General features: G+C 39.3%; 1 protein-coding gene across 2 annotated transcripts in view; it reads right to left on the bottom strand.

Annotated features, from left to right (window-relative positions):
• The window catches only part of HACE1 (HECT domain and ankyrin repeat containing E3 ubiquitin protein ligase 1), a 96,384-nt gene that overhangs the window by 22,596 nt on the left and 52,683 nt on the right, over positions 1-21,105 (bottom strand). For both annotated transcript variants that reach the window (XM_060190709.1, XM_060190710.1), the window contains exons 12-19: positions 15,729-16,063; positions 14,869-14,937; positions 14,438-14,525; positions 8,140-8,251; positions 7,950-8,047; positions 7,541-7,628; positions 5,873-6,022; positions 4,698-4,894 (exon numbers count right to left, since the gene is read on the bottom strand). In XM_060190709.1, coding sequence (XP_060046692.1) covers positions 4,698-4,894; positions 5,873-6,022; positions 7,541-7,628; positions 7,950-8,047; positions 8,140-8,251; positions 14,438-14,525; positions 14,869-14,937; positions 15,729-16,063 — 1,137 coding nt within the window. The remainder of the gene's footprint in view (positions 1-4,697; positions 4,895-5,872; positions 6,023-7,540; positions 7,629-7,949; positions 8,048-8,139; positions 8,252-14,437; positions 14,526-14,868; positions 14,938-15,728; positions 16,064-21,105) is intronic.

Raw genomic sequence — 21,105 nt, 5'->3', positions numbered from 1 at the left:
TACCCATTACTTGACATCCTGCCACAAATCATGCCCACTGTTTTTTTTAACTGAGACTAAATGAACTTTGTGACTAGTACTGCAAAAGTATTAACATTTTTAAACCACTGTAATTTACCTTTCAGTTCAAAATTCTACGGTTCCACAATTGCCACTTTTAGGTCAAGGATTTAAAAGTGAAAAAGTTAAGACTGTTTTAAAAGGTGAAAATAGTATTTAAAAATAAATGTTTAGCAACTGGTAATTAAGTCATTCCCAAAAGTAAAACCACAGATTTTCTTTTTTCATTCTCCTAAATTTTTACCAGATGACTGAGAGATTAAAAACTAAACTTAAAAGAGAACTACACTGCAATTACGGAATGAATATATACTCTTCTGCCTACATAACGTATATTTACTTAACGTACTACTTTTTAAGGAATGATATTTTCATCTATTTGGAGTCATTTTGTAGATACCAAGCCTTCCAAGAAAAACTAGGAATTAATGACTTCCCCTTGTGGAGATCAGCTTAACACAGACTCTCTTACTAACAAGTTTGGGAAGTTACTTTGGTTTAATATGATTAAGAGTTTTCATGTTAAATTATAAATATGAGGATGTCAGGTGGTGGTGCACTGGGTTAAATACACATTGCGAAGTATAAGGACCCCGCACAAGGATCCTGGTTCAAGCCCCTGGCTCCCCATCTACAGGGGGGTCGCTTCACAGCGGTGAAGCAGGTATTTCTCCCTATCTTCCCCCTCTTCTCTCAATTTCTCTCTGCCCTATCCAATTTTTTAAAAAATGAAAAAAATGACCACCAGGAGCAGTAGATTCATAGTGTAGGCACCAAGCCCCAGTGATAACCCTGGAGGCAAAAAAAAAAAAAAAATATATATATATATATATATGTGATAATTATAACTTCAACCCTATAGAGATAAATAAAAGATTGATCAAGATAGAAATGGATATTACGGGGCTGGCTAGTGGTATGCCTGGTTGAGTGCACATGTTACAGTGCACAAGAAGCCAGGTTCGAGACCCCGGTCCCCATCTGCAGGAGGAAAGCTTTGCAAGTGGTGAATCAGGGCTGCAGGTGTCTCTCTGTCTCTCTCTTTCTCTAATTTCCCCTTCCTTCTCGATTTCTGGCTGTCTCTAACCAATAAATAAATAAATATAATTTAAAAAAAGAAATGTATATTAGAAAATAATAGTAGCTCTAAATAACATGGCTTTAAAAATTCACTATAAATTGAATAACAATTTGAAGGCAAGTGGTCAATATAAAATACAAATGTATTTCCAAAGACTTTAAATATTGTTAAGTTATGTGTATGCTTATTGATGCATTAATTGCCTGAGCATCTGAGCATCAGCAATTTGATATACTATTATGCTTAGACTCTAACTGGTCTTATCAGAAAATGGAGAGGATCAATTCATGGCAAGAAATGTATATTAGAAATATGAAGGCTGAGAGTAGATTAGGAAGTGAGGTTCTACTTTTTTTCATATATATATATATATATATATTTTTTTTTTTTTTTTTTTTTTTTTAAAGAAAGGCAGACTACCTCATGCAGCGCCTCATTTGAATGTATCTGGTGTCTTGGAAGCTTGACTAAGCTACGTTCTCCTAAGATGGACCTTGAGAGCTTGTCTGGAGGTTCTAGCAGGGGAGCGCAGCTACTTACATATACCCTCAACTGAAGACCCGTCTCTATTCGGGGAAGGCTGCCAGGGACGCACATGGAGCACTGAGGAATGAGGCAGGAAGGGGACACCCACCTAGCCAGCCAGATCAACTGAATCATCCCTGGCAATCAATGGGGTGGCGGATGTCGCAGCCAGATCGCCCTCACATCTGTGAGATTCTGCTTTTTACTCTGGCACCAAAATTAATCATTACAAAAGATAAAGAAAGAGAGAATGAGAGAAAAAAAGGAAGAAAGGAAGAAAGGAAGAAAGAAAGAAAGGAAGGAAGGAGGGAAGGAGGGAGGGAGGGAGGGAGGGAAGGAAGGGCCTGAAGCTAACCAATCAAGTAGTTAACGTAGTTAAAAAGAAATGTACCCAACTTAGTAACAGACATTCCAAGCTCTTAAGACAATAGTATTCCAGTCTCAAACTACACTAATCATAATGAGATAGATACCCTCCATCATATATTCTCCTGTTATTATTTACTCAATTTCTTTCTTTTCCCTAGATTTCAGTAAGACACAACACAAAATAATAAACCAAAGCATTCCTTTGAAAAATACAAGGCCAGGGAAATAGCATTTGCCAGACTGCTAGGACCTGCTTGCTAGAGTCCCGGGTTCCACCCCAGGCTCTGCCAATAATCAGCATGTGCTGAACATGAAAGCAAAGTAATAGTAACAGTGAAAACAAAATCACATCCAAAATCGCATCATAGTGGGATGATTATTAGCAGAAGCTATTCATATGAATAAATTTCTCACAAAACTGTTGATGTGACTTTTTACTTCATAAAATCTACTTGAGAGGAGTGGCAAATTCACCAGCCAGATGTGGCATTCGCACATAAGCAGGAGAAGAATTCATGACTCAAGTTCTCTTGTGACAATGGTAACTTGCTTATAATAAAAATGACATAACTTCATTACCCTTAACTGACAATGGGTCTCCTCCAGTGGCAAGGAAAATAACAAATGATTTACATGGTAGAAAAAAATGTAATAATTATGTTTTACGAACTATTTCCATCTGCTGGCAAACTCATACAGATCTTAAAATTTAAGGATTTTACTAGTTTAATCTCTACAGACTAATAGAACTTATTATAGTTAAAACTCAAATATGAGGGCTGAAAGATACTCAGTAGAGCACAAAGTTTGCTAAGTTCCAAGGCCCAAGGCATCATATGAGGACACCATGCAAGGGGAAAGTTTCATGGCAGTGTATCTACTCTCTGTCTTTTACCCTCTTTCTTGAAAAAAGAAGAAAAAAGAAAGAGAAGAGAAGGCCACAAAGCCCCAGGGACACTCAAGCCACCTCCCACCCTGTAGGGGCAGGGTAGTGACCTCTCCCCGCTAAAAAAGATCCTCATACAAGATCCTCCTCAATATGATTAGTTTTGAAAAATAGCAGAAGAGACATTACATTTGAATGTAGAAGATCTCGGTCTTGCCACTGTCTTACTATTAACTTTCTTTTTTAATTTATTTTTTTATATTTATTTTCCCTTTTGTTGCCCTTGTTATTTTCTTACTGTTGCTGTAGTTATTGTTGTTGATGTCATCGTTGTTGGATAGGACAGAGAAATGGAGAGAGGAGGGGAAGACAGAGAGGGGGAGAGAAAGACAGACACCTGCAGACCTGCTTCACCGCCTGTGAAGCGACTCCCCTGCAGGTGGGGAGCCGGGGGCTCAAACCGGGATCCTTATGCTGGTCCTTGCGCTTTGCGCCACCTGCACTTAAACCACTGCACTGCCGCCCAACTCCCAAGACCAGATTTTCTGACTCCTGATTTCCTATGCATAAAGATACACAGCAGGGGGGTCGGGCGGTGGCGCCGTGGGTTAAGCGCACGTGGCGCAAAGCGCAGGGACCGGCGTAAGGATCCCGGTTCGAGCCCCCGGCTCCCCACCTGCAGGGGAGTCGCTTCACGAGCAGGTCTGCAGGTGTCTATCTTTCTCTCCCCCTCTCTCTCTCTGTCTTCCCCTCCTCTCTCCATTTCTCTCTGTCCTATCCAACAACAAAGCAACTCAACAATGGCAATAATAACCACAATGAGACGGCAACAAAAAGGTGGAAAAATGGCCTCCAGGAGCGTGGATTCATGGTGCAGGCACCAAGCCCTGCAATAACCGTGGAGGGAAAAAAAAAAAAAATCCTCTTGGAGGAAAAAAAAAAAGATACACAGCAGGAAACTATATGTTTTATTGGTTAAACTTGCATTATGATTCCAACAATAAAATTTAATAGATGTATCAATATTTAAATTTAATACAGAACAGATGTAATAACTGATAAAAAAATAATCATGTTATAAAATGAAAAAAAGTCAAGTTTAAGGGGTGGGTGATGGCACACCTGGTTGAGTGTACATGTCACAGTGTGCAAGGACCTAGGTTCGAGCCCTCGGTCCCCACCTGCAGGAGGAAAGCTGTGCAAGTGATGAAGCAGGGCCGCAGGTGTCTCTCTCCCTCTCTCCCTCTCTATCATCCCCTCCCCTCTTGATTTCTGGCTGTCTCTATCCGATAAATAAATATAATTAAAAATTTTGTTTTAAAAAAATCAAGTTCATAAGTATGACAGCTTCAGGATCAAGCATGTTCAAAGTTCAAACACTGAACTTTCTTCTTGCTTCTGTTTGAATTCTTAATATTGTTCTTTTAAAACATTACTGCAAGTATGATTTTGACATAAGCTTGTATTTGTAATCAAATTTTCAGCCTGAAGATGCCAAGTATGAGCAGCGGAATGGTGCTCTGGGCTGCTCCATGAGCTGCGTCGGCATAGGAAACACAACACGTACATGACCCTTTCTCATTCAAAATTTCACATCTGGTGAATCCACCATTCATTTAGACTTTTCAACTGTTAGAAGACAAGATTGTAACAGCAAGAAGTTTTTAGCTAGTGCTAGGAAACTTAAGTGTAGTTAGCAAACTATGAAGATCAAGTTAAAAACATTAACTAAGGTTATTTAAAAAAATTTTTTTAAAAAAAGGTAGGGACACTCACTTTGTTATTCTGAGTCACAAGAACACTCCCACCTCCGGGTTTTAAAGGCACCTCTTCCATTGCTCCAAACACGTCAGTTTCAACTGAAAAAGTTAATTCTAGGCCCAGGTCACTGATATCATTATCCAGAATCCACTGCAGGTTTTTGGCATATTCTGGATCAATGGATGCTACATCTTGGTAATTCACAGGGATGCCTAGAAATGCACGCAAGCAGCAGTTACATTCTCAATGAGTCTAGTCTGCCTTTATCAATTTACTAGTGAGATACTGCCCTCTACAGATTCTCTGTAAAACTGCAACAGGAAATCTAATTCTCAACGTGATTTAAGTTGCTACTAAAGCCCGAATCTAGGTTTAACCAGCTACAGATTCCTTGTTCCTGTGCATCTCTGTTTAGAATGTAATTAGTCTTTGAAACAGTTGTTCATGGACTGGAGTATATGCCTTGCATGTGTGAGGTTCTGGAATCAGTCTCTAGCACCATGTACAATATAGCAGTGCTCTGGTTACTATCTTTCACATTTTAAAATAAATTACAAAAAAAAAAAAAAATAGAAAGAACTATCTATTGAGGAAAATATTACAAATACAGAAAGTCACTAATTAAATTCTATTAGGTACTGTATGCTTAGTATAAGCATATAGTTAAATGTTTTATGTTTGTTTTTTTCATATTTATTTATTCCTTTTTGTTGCCCTTGTTGTTTTATTGTTGTAGTTATTATTGTTGTTGTTATTGATGTCATCGTTGTTGGATAGGACAGAGAGAAATGAAGAGAGGAGGGGAAGACAGAGAGGGGGAGAGAAAGACAGACACCTGCAGACCTGCTTCACCGCCTGTGAAGCGACTCCCCTGCAGGTGGGGATCCAGGGGCTCGAACTGGGATCCTTATGCCAGTTCCTTGCACTCGCTCCTTGCACTTTGCACCACCTGTACTTAAGCTGCTGCGCTACCACCCGACTCCCCAGTTAAATGTTTTTAAACATTTCAACAAAAAAAGAATTAATTGCTTTTCCCTACCCTCCTGATCTCCACCTTTCTTACATATACAGAGACTCCATTCAAAATCAAAATTTTCTCAAAGTGTCATCTCTTCTTTACTTAATTTGCCTGAAGACTATGAGAAATATACTATAGATAAGTGCCTGTCGAAATAATAATAGAGCCATACCAAGAATGTGCTTGTAGAAAGATCGTGTGAAGTAAATGTTGACCAGCTGCCTATGGTTCAAAGCTAATCCCAAGATCTGTCCAGCAAACCGGAAATAATTCAAATGATCAGGGTTCACATAGGAATTGCTATTAGGTTGAAAAGTAGTTCCTATTGAGATAAACATAAAATAATTTATTTTTAAGAAACAATATCCAGACAAGCGATGACATCAAGACAGATAAACCAGTTTACATGTAATGTCAGCAAAACTATGGTTGCATTACATATAAATGATGATATGAGTGTTATTTGTGGGGGGGAAAGGGTTTATTAAGTTGCCTGGACTCACCAGAGTAAGTCTTTGGGGATAAAAAAAAAATTCAGAGGGGAGTCGGGCTGTAGCGCAGCGGGTTAAGCGCAGGTGGCGCAAAGCACAAGGACCGGCATAAGGATCCCGGTTCGAACCCCGGCTCCCCACCTGCAGGGGAGTCGCTTCACAGGCGGTGAAGCAGGTCTGCAGGTGTCTGTCTTTCTCTCCCCCTCTCTGTCTTCCCCTCCCTCTCTCCATTTCTCTCTGTCCTATCCAACAACGACAACAACAATAATAACTACAACAATAAAACAACAAGGGCAACAAAAGGGAATAAATAAATAAAATAAATATTCAAAAAAAAAATTAAAAAAAAAAAAATTCAGAATACTTTCAGCTGAAAGTACGTCAAAGATGTGTCATAAAATTCTAGAAATAATAAAAGATAGAACACAAACAAGACAGACCGTCACCACCGCCACCATCATTATACTTTTTCACAGGAGGTTTGCTACTGGTTTAGTTTGACAGTATTAATGAGACACTGTTTCCTTACATAAAAAAAAAAAAAATTAAGTACTAAGAAAGAAAAAAATTTTCATGAAATAAAAGCAACTATGATAAATATTTAAAAAATGAAACTCTACCTTCACTGGGATATAAATATTTACTGCATTATAAAAGCTTCAAGTTATACCTCATACAAATGAAAGGGTACATATCCATTCTGTATCAAATTACGATTCTAGAGGTCAAAGCACCATATGGACTGAGAGAATTCTTAAGCCCAATTACGGTATTAAATAAGAACTTTGCAGTTGTCACATCTTGATTCTGAAAAGACTAAACCCTAAGTTAATAAATATAGATTATTATAAGTTAAGACTTAACCCCATGATTTATAGACTTTGATTTTTATAACCAATAAATGTGAACACTAGTAATTCAGGTAGTGTTAGTACATTTTAATTTTTCCAAGTAAAGACTTTTAAGTCCATCCAGCAATAGCATATCACAAAAGAAAACTGAAAAGTAAAAAACAGACTTAATAGTTCTATCTTTAAGTTGAATTAATTTAGTTTCATTTTATAAAGAATTGATAACTTCTTTTGAGACAAGTATTTGAAAATCGTTTTAGAAGGAAAAACTGCTAAACTGAGACAGGTTTTAGTTATCATTCTACGACTCACTTTCACAATGTTAACATAAACAAAGACTCTGAAGTTTTTGCTTTAAGTTTCATCTCTATGAAATGGGACTGACTATCCCACTTGGTTTACAGTGTCACTGTGAAGAAGAAATGATACAATGCAAAAAGGAGTTTGAAGATGGGACCCAACAATCGCAGAATAAGTCATCCAGACTAAAGGACTTACCGTCAGCTGACTGGGTAAACAAGGCATAATCAGGATTGACTATCTCATTAGACAGAATATCAAACCACTCACGCACAACACCTTGACCCTGGGTTCAAGAAAACAAAATGAAGCATTAACAGAAATACATTTGACAAGGGAATTTTCTGAACAATAATAAAATTAAATGCCTTCCACTATCAATCACCTATTAAACTTCATTCGAGTTTCTTTCAATCTTTGAGAATTTATTTATTTATTCATGAGAAAGATGAGAAACAACCAAACATCACTCTGGTACATGTGCTGCAGGAGACTGAAATGGAGACTTTGTGGTTGAGAGTTCAATCTTCATCCACTGCGCCACCTCCCAGACTATTTCAATCTGTGACATATGGTGACCTTAACAACATTTAAATTCTATACCCACCATGCCTTCTTCTCCATGGAACCGTACAGCAATCCCTAGTTTTAGCTTTGCACAGTTTGCTTTGGATACAACTTCACAGCTACTCCTAAAAATAGAATCTAAATATGTAGCATTGGTTAATTTTATATATTGAAATTGACGATAATTAATGCTGCTTCTCACACACATCGGTTTTTTTCATTAGACATACCTCTGTGAACCAGGAGGATATCATTTTCATTCACTGGCCTGTGCACCATGTCTGAATCTGGTAACCCGGAATGCAGGTGTTCATAGAACCATTCACAGCGCTCTTTAAATGGCTACCCCCCCGCAAAAGGAAACAGTAAAATACATTAGAAGCATTTCAATCACCTGTCAGATTTACTTGACTGGAATGCTAAGTACTATGTATACAAATAACCATTTAGGGTTATTTTTTAAGCAGTTCTTTATAATGCTTTGACATTTCAATAGATACACACACAAAAAAAAAAAACTTAAACTGCCCATAAAGTAATGATTTTTAAATCTCCTATACTGCAACTGAGAAGACTCAATGAATTACAAGGTTATATTTTTTAAAAAAAACAATATTAAAGAGGGAAGATTCTTTTTTTCTCTTTTTTAAATAGTCATTTATTTATTCCTTTTGTTGCCCTGGTTGTTTTATTGTTGCAGTTATTACTGTTGTTGTTATTGATGTCGTAATTGTTGGATAGGACAGAGAGAAATGGAGAGAGGAGGAGAAGACAGAAAGTGGGAGAGAAAGACACCTGCAGACCTGCTTCACCACCTGTGAAGCGAGACTGCCCTGCAGGTGGGGAGCCGGGGGCTCGAACCCGGATCCTTATGCAAGTCCTAGCGCTTTTGCGCTTAACCCACTGCACTACCACCTGACTCCCTATTGTTGTAGTTATTATTGTTGTTGTTGATGTCGTTGCTGTTGGATAGGACAGAGAGAAATGGTCCACGTGCGCTTAACCCGCTGCGCCACCGCCCGACTCCCAAGAGAGAAGATTCTAAGGATAGAATTTAATAACATAAATAACTTGAGGGGACCCTATGACAGTCTTCCCCCTTCTAGAAGATACCAGTAAAAAGAAAATTAATAAGAATAACAACAGTTATTCTAGCTTTATTTGGAATCCAACTATTAAAGACTTGGAAATAAATACCAAAATGTGACACAGTTGAGACAGTGGAAATAGTCATTCACAAAGTTGAAGTTAGAGACAGGGTAGGATCTCTGTCAAGAGATTAAAGACATAGGGACAAACACCAAGAGCAGAGAAGTTTATGATCACAATTCAGAAAGAATTTGCTTAGCAAATAATGAACACAGGTGGGAAATATTAAGAAGAACCTGGATGGAGCAGTATCACAAAAGCCAAGAGTTGCAGGAAAACAAAACAAAAAATAATAATAATAACACTCCAAAGAGATTATCATTCAGACAGTGTTAGGATGTCACTAAATTTCTTCACCTGAGCTAACAGAAACATTAGTTTTTGCTTCCGAAAACTTAAATATCACTTTTTTAAATATCACTAATTCACCATTAAATATTATTTTGAAATTAAATGGCGAGAGTAACTTCTGCCTTTTCTATATGCCCTTTCAGTAAGAAGAGTAAATAAATGGTTTCCTTTTACATGTTAAATGTAGATTTTATTTTGAGTAAAGTGCTGCTGTTATATCCATACAAATTAAATTACTTGATTTTTAATAAAGAACGTAAGGCTCTTGAAATATCGATGGTGATTATTTATCAAACAGGAGAGATAAAGAACATTATGCAGAAGCAGTATGTTTCAAGCGTGGGTTTTGAAGTCTGATAGCACAGTCAGGCATCCTGTCTTGGATACTTGGTAGGTTGGTGATACAACGGAACTTAGTAAACCTTCACAACTCCACCTTCTTCCTCCTGGGAAAATATGAACCCCACCAAGGCCTAATAGTGAGAAAGCTATGGGGAAAAACAAATTGTTATTATCCCCAATTTATAGAAAAGTAGAGCACCAAGAGGTTAAATAACCTGGGAGTACTCAGAACACAAAATGCTTAGGAAGTGAGTGGTCTTTTTATCTTATCACTTAGAAGAGTGGTAAAATTCTTGTAAATAAGTACTTCCAATGATGATAAGCAAATTTAACAAAGGGTATTAAATATAAAAGGATATCCTTCCTCTATAAACTGTGAACCAAGAAAAAAGCAAATGTAAAAAACTTTTTTTTTTTTTTTATGAGTGAGAGTAACTATAAGCAGAGCATCGCTCTGACTCCGCACATGCAATGTTAGATAGAAAACCAGAGACCTAGGGAGTTCGGCGGTAGCGCTGCGGGTTAAGCTCACGTGGCGCAAAGCACACGGGCCAGCGTGAGGATCCCGGTTCCAGCTCCCGGCTCCCCACCTGCAGGGGAGTCGCTTCACAGGTGGTGAAGCAGGTCTGCAGGTGTCTGTCTTTCTCTCCCCCTCTGTCTTCCCCTCCTCTCTCCATTTCTCTCTGTCCTATTCAACAATGACATCAATAACAACAACAATAACTACAACAACAATAAAAAACAAGGGCAATAAAAGGGAATAAATATTTTTTTAAAAAAAAGAGGCCTCATGCAGGCAAACCCTTGCACTCCACCAACTCAGCCACCTTTCCAGCAGCAAAATAGCATTTTTTTTCATGATTCAGACACAAAATTAAAAGGTACAGTAGATTATATCCCTAAAAGGTAGTATCTGTGAGATCTAAACATTCACGAACACGTATATACACACCTACAACGCCAAAGGGTACATTTTCATATATAAACCTTGTGAGTACCTGCTTTGCCATAAAAAAATTGACAAAGCAGAACTGATTACCAAGGCGTGTCTTAATAGCATTTGTAAAACTATATACAAGATGCCTCCTCTTTTACCTGTCAGTCACCTGAAGACTTACATTTTAGAACAAAAAACAGGGGTTACGTGGGGATTTTGTTTGTTTGTTTGGCTGGTTGGTTGGTTGGCTCTTGTTTTAGAAAAGCAGCCTTGAAGTTACAGAAAATCCCTCGGTAGGTTACAAAATACTATTTTCCCTCGTATGTGAACAAGTTGCTAGCACAGCATCTAGTCACTCATGCCCAACTATGTCACTGTGTTGTTTTCCCATAAAGAAGTATTCTTCCTATTAACTAAACAACCTCTGGAGTCAGGAAATCAGCACTGACAGATGACTAGTTGAGTCTTAAGACTCATAACTTCAAGTGACGCCATTTTCCCAGTAATGTCGACAGTAGAACGGCGCATCGCTTGCAATTAATTAGCTGTCATGGCATCATGTCCCTTTCACTCTGGTCTAATTTTTCAGTGTTTTCGTACTATTCATGAGCTTTCTCATTTCAAAGACTTTGCAGGCAGCACTTCTAAAGAAGTATGAAAAAGTACTACTGAGCCCCATATTGTCATCATTATTGAACACGTGTTCACAGACATCTATAGTCAATCATGCATCTCATTTTCTTCTCATCCCCAGGGCTTTGCTGTTCTAGCCCGGCAGAAATATACACATAGAAAGGACGTTCTCCAGGTAACTATTTTGCCAACCCACAGTGTACAGTTATTTTGAAGAATCAGTTCTTAGCTGTCTTTATTTCTTCAGCTACCTCAAAAGGCCATTGTCCCTAAAGACACTTAAAACATCCCTAAGGGGGAGTCGGGTGGTAGAGCAGCGGGCTAAGCGCACGTGACGCAAAACACAAGGACCTATGTAAGGATCCCGGTTTGAGCCCCTGGCTCCCCACCTGCAGGGGAGTCGCTTCACAGGCGGTGAAGCAGGTCTGCAGGTGTCTTTCTCTCCCTCTCTCTCTCTCTCTCTGTCTTCTCCTCTTCTCTCCATTTCTCTCTGTCCCATCTAACAATGATGACATCAATAACAACAACAATAATAACTACAATAACAATAAAAAGGGCAACAAAAGGGAAAATAAATATAAAATAAAATTTTTTTAATCTCTAAGGATCTTTAATGGGTTTATTGTGATCATTTCACAATATATTCAAATCTTTCTACTGTTCACCTGAAATCAATGTTTAATAATTGACTGCAACTCAATAAAAGAAAATAGTAAATGATAAAAGTTATCAATAAAACTTACATAGTTATTCATTACCTTAATATCACTAAGCAAGTCATAGCCTCTAGTCTCTCCTACCTTTCTTTTTCTTTTCTTTAAATTATCTTTGTTTGTATAGAGACAGTCAGAAATTGAAAGGGAAGGGGGGAACAGAGAAGGAGAGAGACAGAGAGACACCTGCAGCCCTGCTTCACCACTCCCAAAGCTTTGCCCCCGCAAGTGGGGACCAGGGGCTCAAACCTGGGTCCTTGTGCAGTGTAACATGTGCGCACATTTCTAACAAGTTACTTATAAAATTCTGTTGAGAATCATTTCAATTCTCCAGAAGCAAAGTTATCAATGGCATCTGACAATCAAACTACTAGAATTCTTCAATCTTGCAATCAAGACCCAACATGGTCTGACCCCAAGCTACCTCTTCATACGTATAACTCACTTCCCACCTACAGGAAACACAGACTTCAATCATCACCGTGTCACACTGTTTTCATCAACATGCCTTGGCCAGAACATTCATTCTCCACCCCCCATAAAAATCCTTCATGGTTTTTCAAAGTCTAGCTTAAAATCTACCTCCACTCTAAAAACCACCTGACAGATTTCAGGGACCATTTGGGATCTATCTATCTGTCTCTCTTTCTCTTTCTCTCTCTCTTTAGGTCAGGTCTATTCAAAGGGGCAGACATTGGTTGGTTTGTAGCTTCCTGTTTTCTTAACCATGCCAAAACAGGGACTGTAACTAGAATTTGTTAGGGAATTTTTTTCAATTCAATAACTGGCTTGTATATTTCTTTTATGTTCCTGAGTCATTTTGTATTAAAAACCAAATAGATGTCTTTTTATGGAAAAAAAAAAAAAATCTACCTCCACTTTGAAATTTCCCCTGTGACTACAGTGAGTTCTTCTTCCCTAATTTTTTAAGAATGAAGCATCATTGTAATATAATTTTATAGGTGTTCATTATCTCCCTTCGAGACCGAATTAAGATTCTCCTGAGGGGCCGGGTGGTGGCGCACTTGGTTGAGCGCACATATTACAGTGCGTAAGGATCTATGTTCAAGCCCCCAGTCCCCACCTGCAGGGGAAAAACTTTGGAGTGGTGAAGCAGTGCTGCAGGTGTCTCTCTGTCTCTTTCCCTCTCTGTCACCCCCTTCCCTCTTGATTTCTGGCTGTCTCTATTCAATAAATAAACATAATAAAAAATATATATATTAAAAAAAAGATTCTCTTGAACAAATATGATTCTTTTTAAAAAATATTTGTTTATTCCCTTTTGTTGCCCTTGTTGTTTTATTGTTATAGTTATTATCGCTGTTGTCGTTGTTGGATAGGACAGAGAGAAATGGATAGAGAAGGGGAAGACAGAGAGGGGGAGAGAAAGACAGACACCTGCAGACCTGCTTCACCGCCTGTGAAGCGACTCCCCTGCAGGTGGGGAGCCGGGGCTCCAACAGGGTTCCTTACGCTGGTCCTTGCGCTTTGCGCCGCCTGTGCTTAACCCGACTCCCGCGCAAATACGATTCTTATCTCCTATACAACTACTACCTATTAAACATATGTATCAGTAAATATTTAGAATATTCTTCATGGGGGGGAATAGCATAATGGCTATGCATAGAGACTCTCATGCCTGAGGTTCCAATGTCCCAAATTCAGTCCCCCACACCACCATAAGCCAGAACTGAGCAGTGCTCCGGTAAAAAAAGAAAAAAAAGAAAAAAGAAAAAAGAAAAAAGAAAAAGAAAGAAAGAAAGAAAGAAAGAAAGAAAGAAAGAAAGAAAGAAAGAAAGAAAGGAATAAAGAAAGGAATAAAGAAAGAAAAAAAAAAAAACCTAAGGTCCTGGAATGTTAGAAATGTACCCAAAGTCACAGAAGCTACTAAGTGGAAAATGAACTTTTCTCTAACAGTTCTCACAAGACATAAGAATGGCGAAAGCCCTGGTGGGAGAAAAGTTCTCAGGCTAAATAAGTTCGGAAGACAAAACTAAATCGCTATTTTAGAAAGGGCTTCTCAACCCTTCTACAAGCTGTTGACATGTTATTCCTCAATAAGCTTGGGGCATATATACCACATTTCCCAAATGCACTGGGGGGCAAAATACTCTTAAGGACCACAAGCCACACAGAACTAGAACTCCATGGAACTTATTTCAGGAAAGGTGGCAGCGTATTCTGCACCTTTGCATAAGCCTCTAGACACAGTCGGTAATCAGCATGCTCTTCCTGGAAAAGTTACTCTTCATAATAGAGTCAGATAGGTAACTCCACATGTCTGAAAAATTAATTTATGCCACTTATAAGATGTCTCAAGTATAACATTTCATGAAACAATATTCAAACTAAAGAGATTAATTTCCATTAGACAGACTCAAAGTAAGAATCAGAAATGTCTACCTGGGCTTTTATGATATGCATGAACCTTGACATCAACTCAGGACATTCGAGGAGGAAGTGAAAGTGATCAAATATAATTTTGGGATTTCTAAAAGAAAAATATATTTTGTTCAGATGAGTGAGTAACATTAAGTGAAAGGCAAACTTAAATATACAGGCACTGAGGGGTGGGGAGAGATAGTATAATGGTTATGCAAAGTGAATGTCATGCCTGAGGCTCCACAGCCCCAAATTCAATCCCCTGTACCACCATAAGCCAGAGCTGAGCAGTGCTCTGGTAAAAAAAGGAAGGAAGGAAGGGAGGGAGGGAGGGAGGGAGGAAAGAAAAAGAAGTACACAGGCACAGAAGCAAAGAAAACCCCATATGAGTCCTTACCTACAGTCCACTTGTCACTGAACAATTTTTGAATAATGTAACATTTAAATCTTACCTATTAACAAAGCATTTTAAAACTTCATCATGTTTGCAAACAAATTCAATGAAACGGGGAGAAGTCATTCTGTGGGGGGGTGAAAAACAGAACATATACACAAAAGTGGTTGATACAACAATTTTGACAAATATGTACTGAAATATACTGGCTTCTAAATGAAAAAAGAAAAATAATGTCCATTGGGTCACTTTATAAATTTAAGAAACTGAGACATATTTAATTCACAAGTGAAAAAATATATAACACAACTTTTACTTAAGAGATTACAAAAATAAATGACTTATAAAAAACCTTGAAATGGGGAGTAGGGCGGCAGCACAGCAGGTTAAGCACACGTGGCGCAAAGCGCAAGGACCGAGGTAAGATCCCGGTTCCAGCCCTGGCTCCCCACCTGCAGGAGAGTCGCTTCACAGGTGGTGAAGCAGGTCTGCAGGTATCTATCTTTCTCTCCCCCTCTCTGTCTTCCCCTCCTCTCTCCATTTCTCTCTGTTCTTGCAGCCAACGATGACATCAACAACAACAATAACCACAATAACAATTAAAAAAAAAAGCAACAAGGGCAACGAAAGGGAAAATAAATATTTTTAAAAACCTTGAAATGTTAAGCACCTCTATTCTACAGAAGGTGAAAATTAAGAGATCTTATACAATGTGACATTTACCATTCTATTGTTATAAATTTCTATAAAGCCTAAAATGCAAATACTTATTACTAATTCTAAAACAGTGAGTATCTAAAATAAGATCAGAATAAACTTTAAAATGAACAAATTATTATTTGCTATCACTGAAATTAACAAAAACACAGGCTTTCTGCACCTACTTGAGAAAGCAATAATAAGCAGAAACCTTCTCACCCCGGAGGCATCTGGCAAGAACAGCACATGTAAAAAGCTTGAATGACAGCACTTAGCCGGTTAGCTGTCATAGAAATGACATCCTGGCAGTCGGCACTGGCTTCCTGTCTCCCTTCCAGAGCATCTGGTTTAGATTCCCTTCTGCCATCGGAGAGACTTTCATAGCTCCCAGGTCCTGGAGTTTCAAATGGAGGAATGGAAGTTCCATCTTGATCCTGGCCTTTTTGTTTCAGTAAAATAGAAGCGATGTCCGTTGAGTCCTCTTTATTTTTCATCAGTTCTGTAGCTATTAAAACTAGCCATTCATCTAATGAATGCCAAAGCAATTCAAGAGGCTAAGAGAAAAAAGGAAAAACATTTATTAACATCATTCTCAAACTCCAAGATAAAAAGAAAACATACCACTGAACTTAGATACTATAAAAGAAAAACTTACATACCTGTGTACCCCCAAGCTAACGTGGCAGTGTTACATAAACATGAGTGATATAATAATCCTTCATTTATAAACAATAATTTATTTTGCATTAATTTCTTCTTTGAAGCAAAAAAGAGAAAAGTACTATTTAACAAGAAATTTTAAGTAATGCTCTTTCTCTTAGATGTTTTACATATTTAGTTTTATTTTTTTAACTACTGGGTTTTAAAATATGCATTATTTTTAGATGTACAGTCCCCTAAGATTTGTTATTTTAACCTAAGTTCAATGACTTAATTACAATTAAAGAGAGGTGAACTAAACTATTTAGGAATTACAGAAAGGTAAAGGAGAATAAATTTCTTTTTTCTATTATTCTTTTTTTTTACATTCTATTTTTTTTATTTATGTTGAATAGAGAGAAACCGAGAGGAGAAGGGAGATAGAGCTGAGAAAAAGAGAGACACCTACAGACCTGCTTTACCACCTGTGAAGCTGCCCCCCCACCCCACCCCCGCCACAGGTGGAGTCTATTATTTAGGAGTAATGTCTTTGTAATTTAACCTCAAATGAAATTTCCTATTTGTTTCCTGTCTTTCATGTGGTAGAGAAAGGTAGAGAGACAAGAGAGGTGAGAAAGGCCAGAGCTGCCGGACATTAAGCCAGCCCCCCCTGCCCCATTGCTGATACTATGGCCTATTTGCATGATGACTGTTTTGCTGAAAGATCCCACCCACTGATCTATCTTCTTTCTACCTTGAGACCCGCCCTGCGGCTAAAACCATCACAACAGTTGCTAAGGAAGTTCCCAGCATGCCTTTTTCCTTTCTCCACCCCCCTTTCCTAGCCATTTCCGGTTCTGGCTTGCCATTTCCGGTTTTATCCTATAAAAGCCACTTCCGTTTCTGGTTTTTATCTCTTCTCTTTTTCTCTTTCTGTGTGCCGACCTGGATGAGAGCAAGCGTGCAGACAGGCAGGTGGACTCCGGCCACTGATTTGGCGCCACGTGGCCTAACCCGCTGTGCTCACACCCCACTGTGGGGCTCCCACATGAATAAAGAATCCTATTACCACGCCATCACGAGTTCCTGGTCTCTCTCCCAGGACGCAAGCCCAGCACAGAGCAGCCCTACAGCCTACACAGTACTGGGCTATAGGTATCATCCTGTGGTCATATCCCAAGCTCTATCACTCTATCACAGATACTCCCAGGCCACTGAAATTTGCAATTTTTTAAACTATGTGACCACAAATGTCAGAACAGGCCTATATTGATGTATAAAATCCTCTCTAATAATCAGTAGGTTTAAAAAAAAAAGAGAGAGAACTAGGGAGTCAGGCGGTAGCACAGCGGGTTAAGCACACATGGCACAAAGCACAAGGACAGGCATAAGGATCCTGGTTCGAGCCCCCGGCTCCCCACCTGCAGGGGAGTCTCTTCACAGGTCGTGAAGCAGGTCTGCAGGTGTCTATCTTTCTCTCCCCCTCTCTGTCTTCCCCTCCTCTCTCCATTTCTCTCTGTCCTATCCAACAACAACGACATCAATAATAACTACAACAATAAAACAACAAGGACAACAAAAGGGAATAAAGAAAGAAATAACTATAAATAAATGCCTAACTACTGTTAAAATAGCTCTCACCAAGGATCTGGCATAGAGCACTGTGATCCAGTCATCAATACTTTCTTGTGCACTCCCTTGTAAGCAAGGATGAAAGTGGAGCTCTAGTATTCTCACCATAGCAACAACAAAATGGTGGTTTAGTGAGGTGAAGAATGGCTCAACTGACGTTATGGTAAATAGTTCACAACATTTATGTACATCAAGTCATCGCATTGTATGTACACTACAAACGCACACAATGCTGTATCCATGAATTACATCTTTCAATAAAGTTGGGGAGGTGGGAGGTAGCACAGCGGGTTAAGCGCACTTAATACAGAGTGTCCAGAACCAGAGTAAGGATTTCTGTTTGAGGCCCTGGCTCCCCACCTGAAGGGGTGTCACTTCACAGGCGGTGAAGCAGGTCTGCAAGTGTTTATCTTTCTCTCTCCCTCTGTCTTCCCCTCCCCTCTAGATTTCTCTGCCCTATCCAATAAAAAATGGGGGGGGGGGGCTTTCAGGAGCAGTGGATTCATAGTGCTGGCACAGAATGCTAGAGATCAGCCCGAAGCTTAAATAAATAAATAAATAAAATAAAGTTGGGGAGAAGACTCTACAGAACATTTTAAACTCCAAATAAAGATTAACTGCTAAGGGGCTTGGGAAAGGAAAATGGCTAAAGAGTCCTTCACTCTTAATCCTATTGTAAATATTTCTCTTAAAAATTGTAAATGACCGGGACCAGTGGTGGTGGGCCTGGTTAAGCACACATGTTACAATGTGCACGGACCCAGGTTCAAGCCTCCAGTCCCCACCTGCAGGGGAAAAGCTTCACGAGTGGTGAAGCAGGGCTTCCGGCGTCTCTCCTTCTCTCTCCCTCTTTCTCCTCTTCCCTCTCAATTTCTGGCTGTCTCTATCCAATAAAAATTTTTTTTTAATTTTTAAAAAATTGTAACTGACCAAAATTCATATAAATTAACATAAAATTTAATCTTTTTGACATTTTTATGCAATCAGAGAATGCTGCAAACTGAGCCATGAGTTTTAGAAAGTCAGATTCTGTTTTAACCAAAGACAGACTCCAGCTTTTAAAGGTTAACTATGAAAGTGCTATGCAACCATATCTGGAACTCACACAAAACTTAAACAAGCTGTTCCACTACTAGATTCTTCCCAACTATAATCCAAACAAAACAAAAAAAAAAAAAAAAAAGAAGAAAAAAACTCCTCTGTAACATACTCAGTTTTTCTTAATGTTTCCAGCACATACTCTTCTGGAAAGTTTTTCACCAATTGGCAAAAAAAAAAAGTTTCAAGTCTTAGACAGTAAGTGAAAAGTAGAAAACCAAACAAGCAGCCCCCTTTACATCAATAAAAAGTGCTGGTTCCTGCACAACCCAGGCTAAGTGCAGCTCCCACTAACTAGAAGAACCTTTGGTGCTGTGGTATCTTTCTCTCTCTTCCTCTGTCTCTATCTGGAAAAAAAAAAAAAAGTCAGTGACAACCAAACAGAACAAACTATTGATTGAGCAACTGCTTAGTAAGTATCCCACTCTCAGTCGCAGGGGCAGCCCTTCCCACCACAAAGTGGCACTGTTTCAGGGTGGTACTAAGCACAGTCAGTCCTCAGGTTCTCTCTGAGAAGCTTAATGGAAGAACAAAAAGTACCAGCTGCCATAAACAATGACATGATACCTTCACTTTAAAGGTTTTAATTCTTTTTTTTTTTTTTCCTCTTTCTTTGCCTTCAGGGTTATTGCTGGGGCTCGGTGCCTGAGCTACTGACTGACCCACTGTTCCTGGCAACCATTTTTCCCATTTTTGTTGCCCTTGTTATTGTTGTTATTGCAGTTGTTGTTATTGTTGTTGGATAGGACAGAGAGTGCCGGGCTAGCTTCGCAGGTGGGAGACAGAGGACCAAGGACTCATGGCTAAGCTGTACACAGTATCTCTTTATTCATATAAAATGCAGTGCAATCTAAGCTAAGCCATCTAAAACTATCCATAATCACAATCCTGTGCTTATATATATACTCGCCAAGTAGGGTGGAAACAGGATGTGATGTAGAGAGGGTGGAGCGAAAAGAGACTGGTGGAAATTAGGGTGTGATAAGGAGAGGGGGCGGAGCAAAAAGACATCATGAACCAGTGGGGATTAAACCAATGTCCTGCAGGCAGGGTGGTGCTTAGTTAACAGTGGCTATGTAAATAGAATACAGTGTTAAGCAGGGGGATTAAACCAATGAAACAGAAGGGGTTTTAGAAGCAGAATTAGAAGCAGACCAACAAGAGAGAAACTGGGAGAGATGGGGAAGACAGAGAGAGGGGGAGAGAAAGACAGACACCTGCAGACCTGCTTCACCACTTGTGAGAGAAGCCGCTGCAGGTGGGGAGCGGGGGACTCGAACCGGGATCCTTACGTGGTCCTTGAGCTTCGCGCTATGTGGGCTTAACAACTGTGGCACTACCTCCCCACCCCCCAAAAGTTTTAAGTCTAATCATTGATCCAACTCTGCATATAATTTTTCAAGAGCAAACTATTAAACCTGCTATAACAGACAAAGAAGAACTTTTTATGTTAACAAAACTATTTAGCTTTAGAGCAGAAAGTCAACTTCCAGAACAGAAAGAACAGGTGGCTATGTAAAAATAATAATAATACTAAAAATAACAATAATTAATTTTAAAAAAACAACTGCTTGAAACAAAATGGATTAACTGGCTTCTAAATGAAAAGGGCTACATCCTAGAAAATCAGCGTGCAAAGTGGAAGTGAAGCCTAAGGCAGGAAGCGATACCTGCTGTTCACAGAAATGAGAACACTGGCAGTCGGGGGGGGGGGGGGGCGCAGCGGGTTAAGCGCATGTGGCGCAAAGCGCAAGGACTGGCGCAGGGACCCTGGTTCGAGCCCCGGCTCCCCACCTGCAGGGGAATCACTTCACAAGTGGTGAAGCAGGTCTGCAGGTGTCTGTCTTTCTCTCCCCCTCTCTGTCTTCCCCTCCTCTCTCGGTTTCTGTCTGTCCTATCCAACAACGAACACATCAACAACCACCACAACAAGGCTACAACAACAAGGGCAACAAAAGGGGGAAAAAGGGCCTCCAGGAGCAGTGGATTCATGGTGCAGGCGCTGAGCCCCAGCAATAACCCTGGAGGCAGTAAAAACAAACAAAAAAAAGAAAAGAAAAGGGACAGTGATGAAAATAAAAAGCCAGAAAGAGCTGTTAACACAGGAAGACAACAAAACATTCAAAGAGGATGATGGGGGGGGGGGTAATAAACTAGTTTGGGCCTTTCCTTTTTCTGGTTTTGTCTTACTCCTCTGTTAAAATTCAATCCCAACCCTGAGGTATAT

The sequence above is a fragment of the Erinaceus europaeus genome, chromosome 4 (genome assembly GCF_950295315.1).
Source record: "Erinaceus europaeus chromosome 4, mEriEur2.1, whole genome shotgun sequence".
Lineage (NCBI taxonomy): Eukaryota > Metazoa > Chordata > Mammalia > Eulipotyphla > Erinaceidae > Erinaceus > Erinaceus europaeus.
This window is presented reverse-complemented; position numbering and strand designations above follow the sequence as displayed.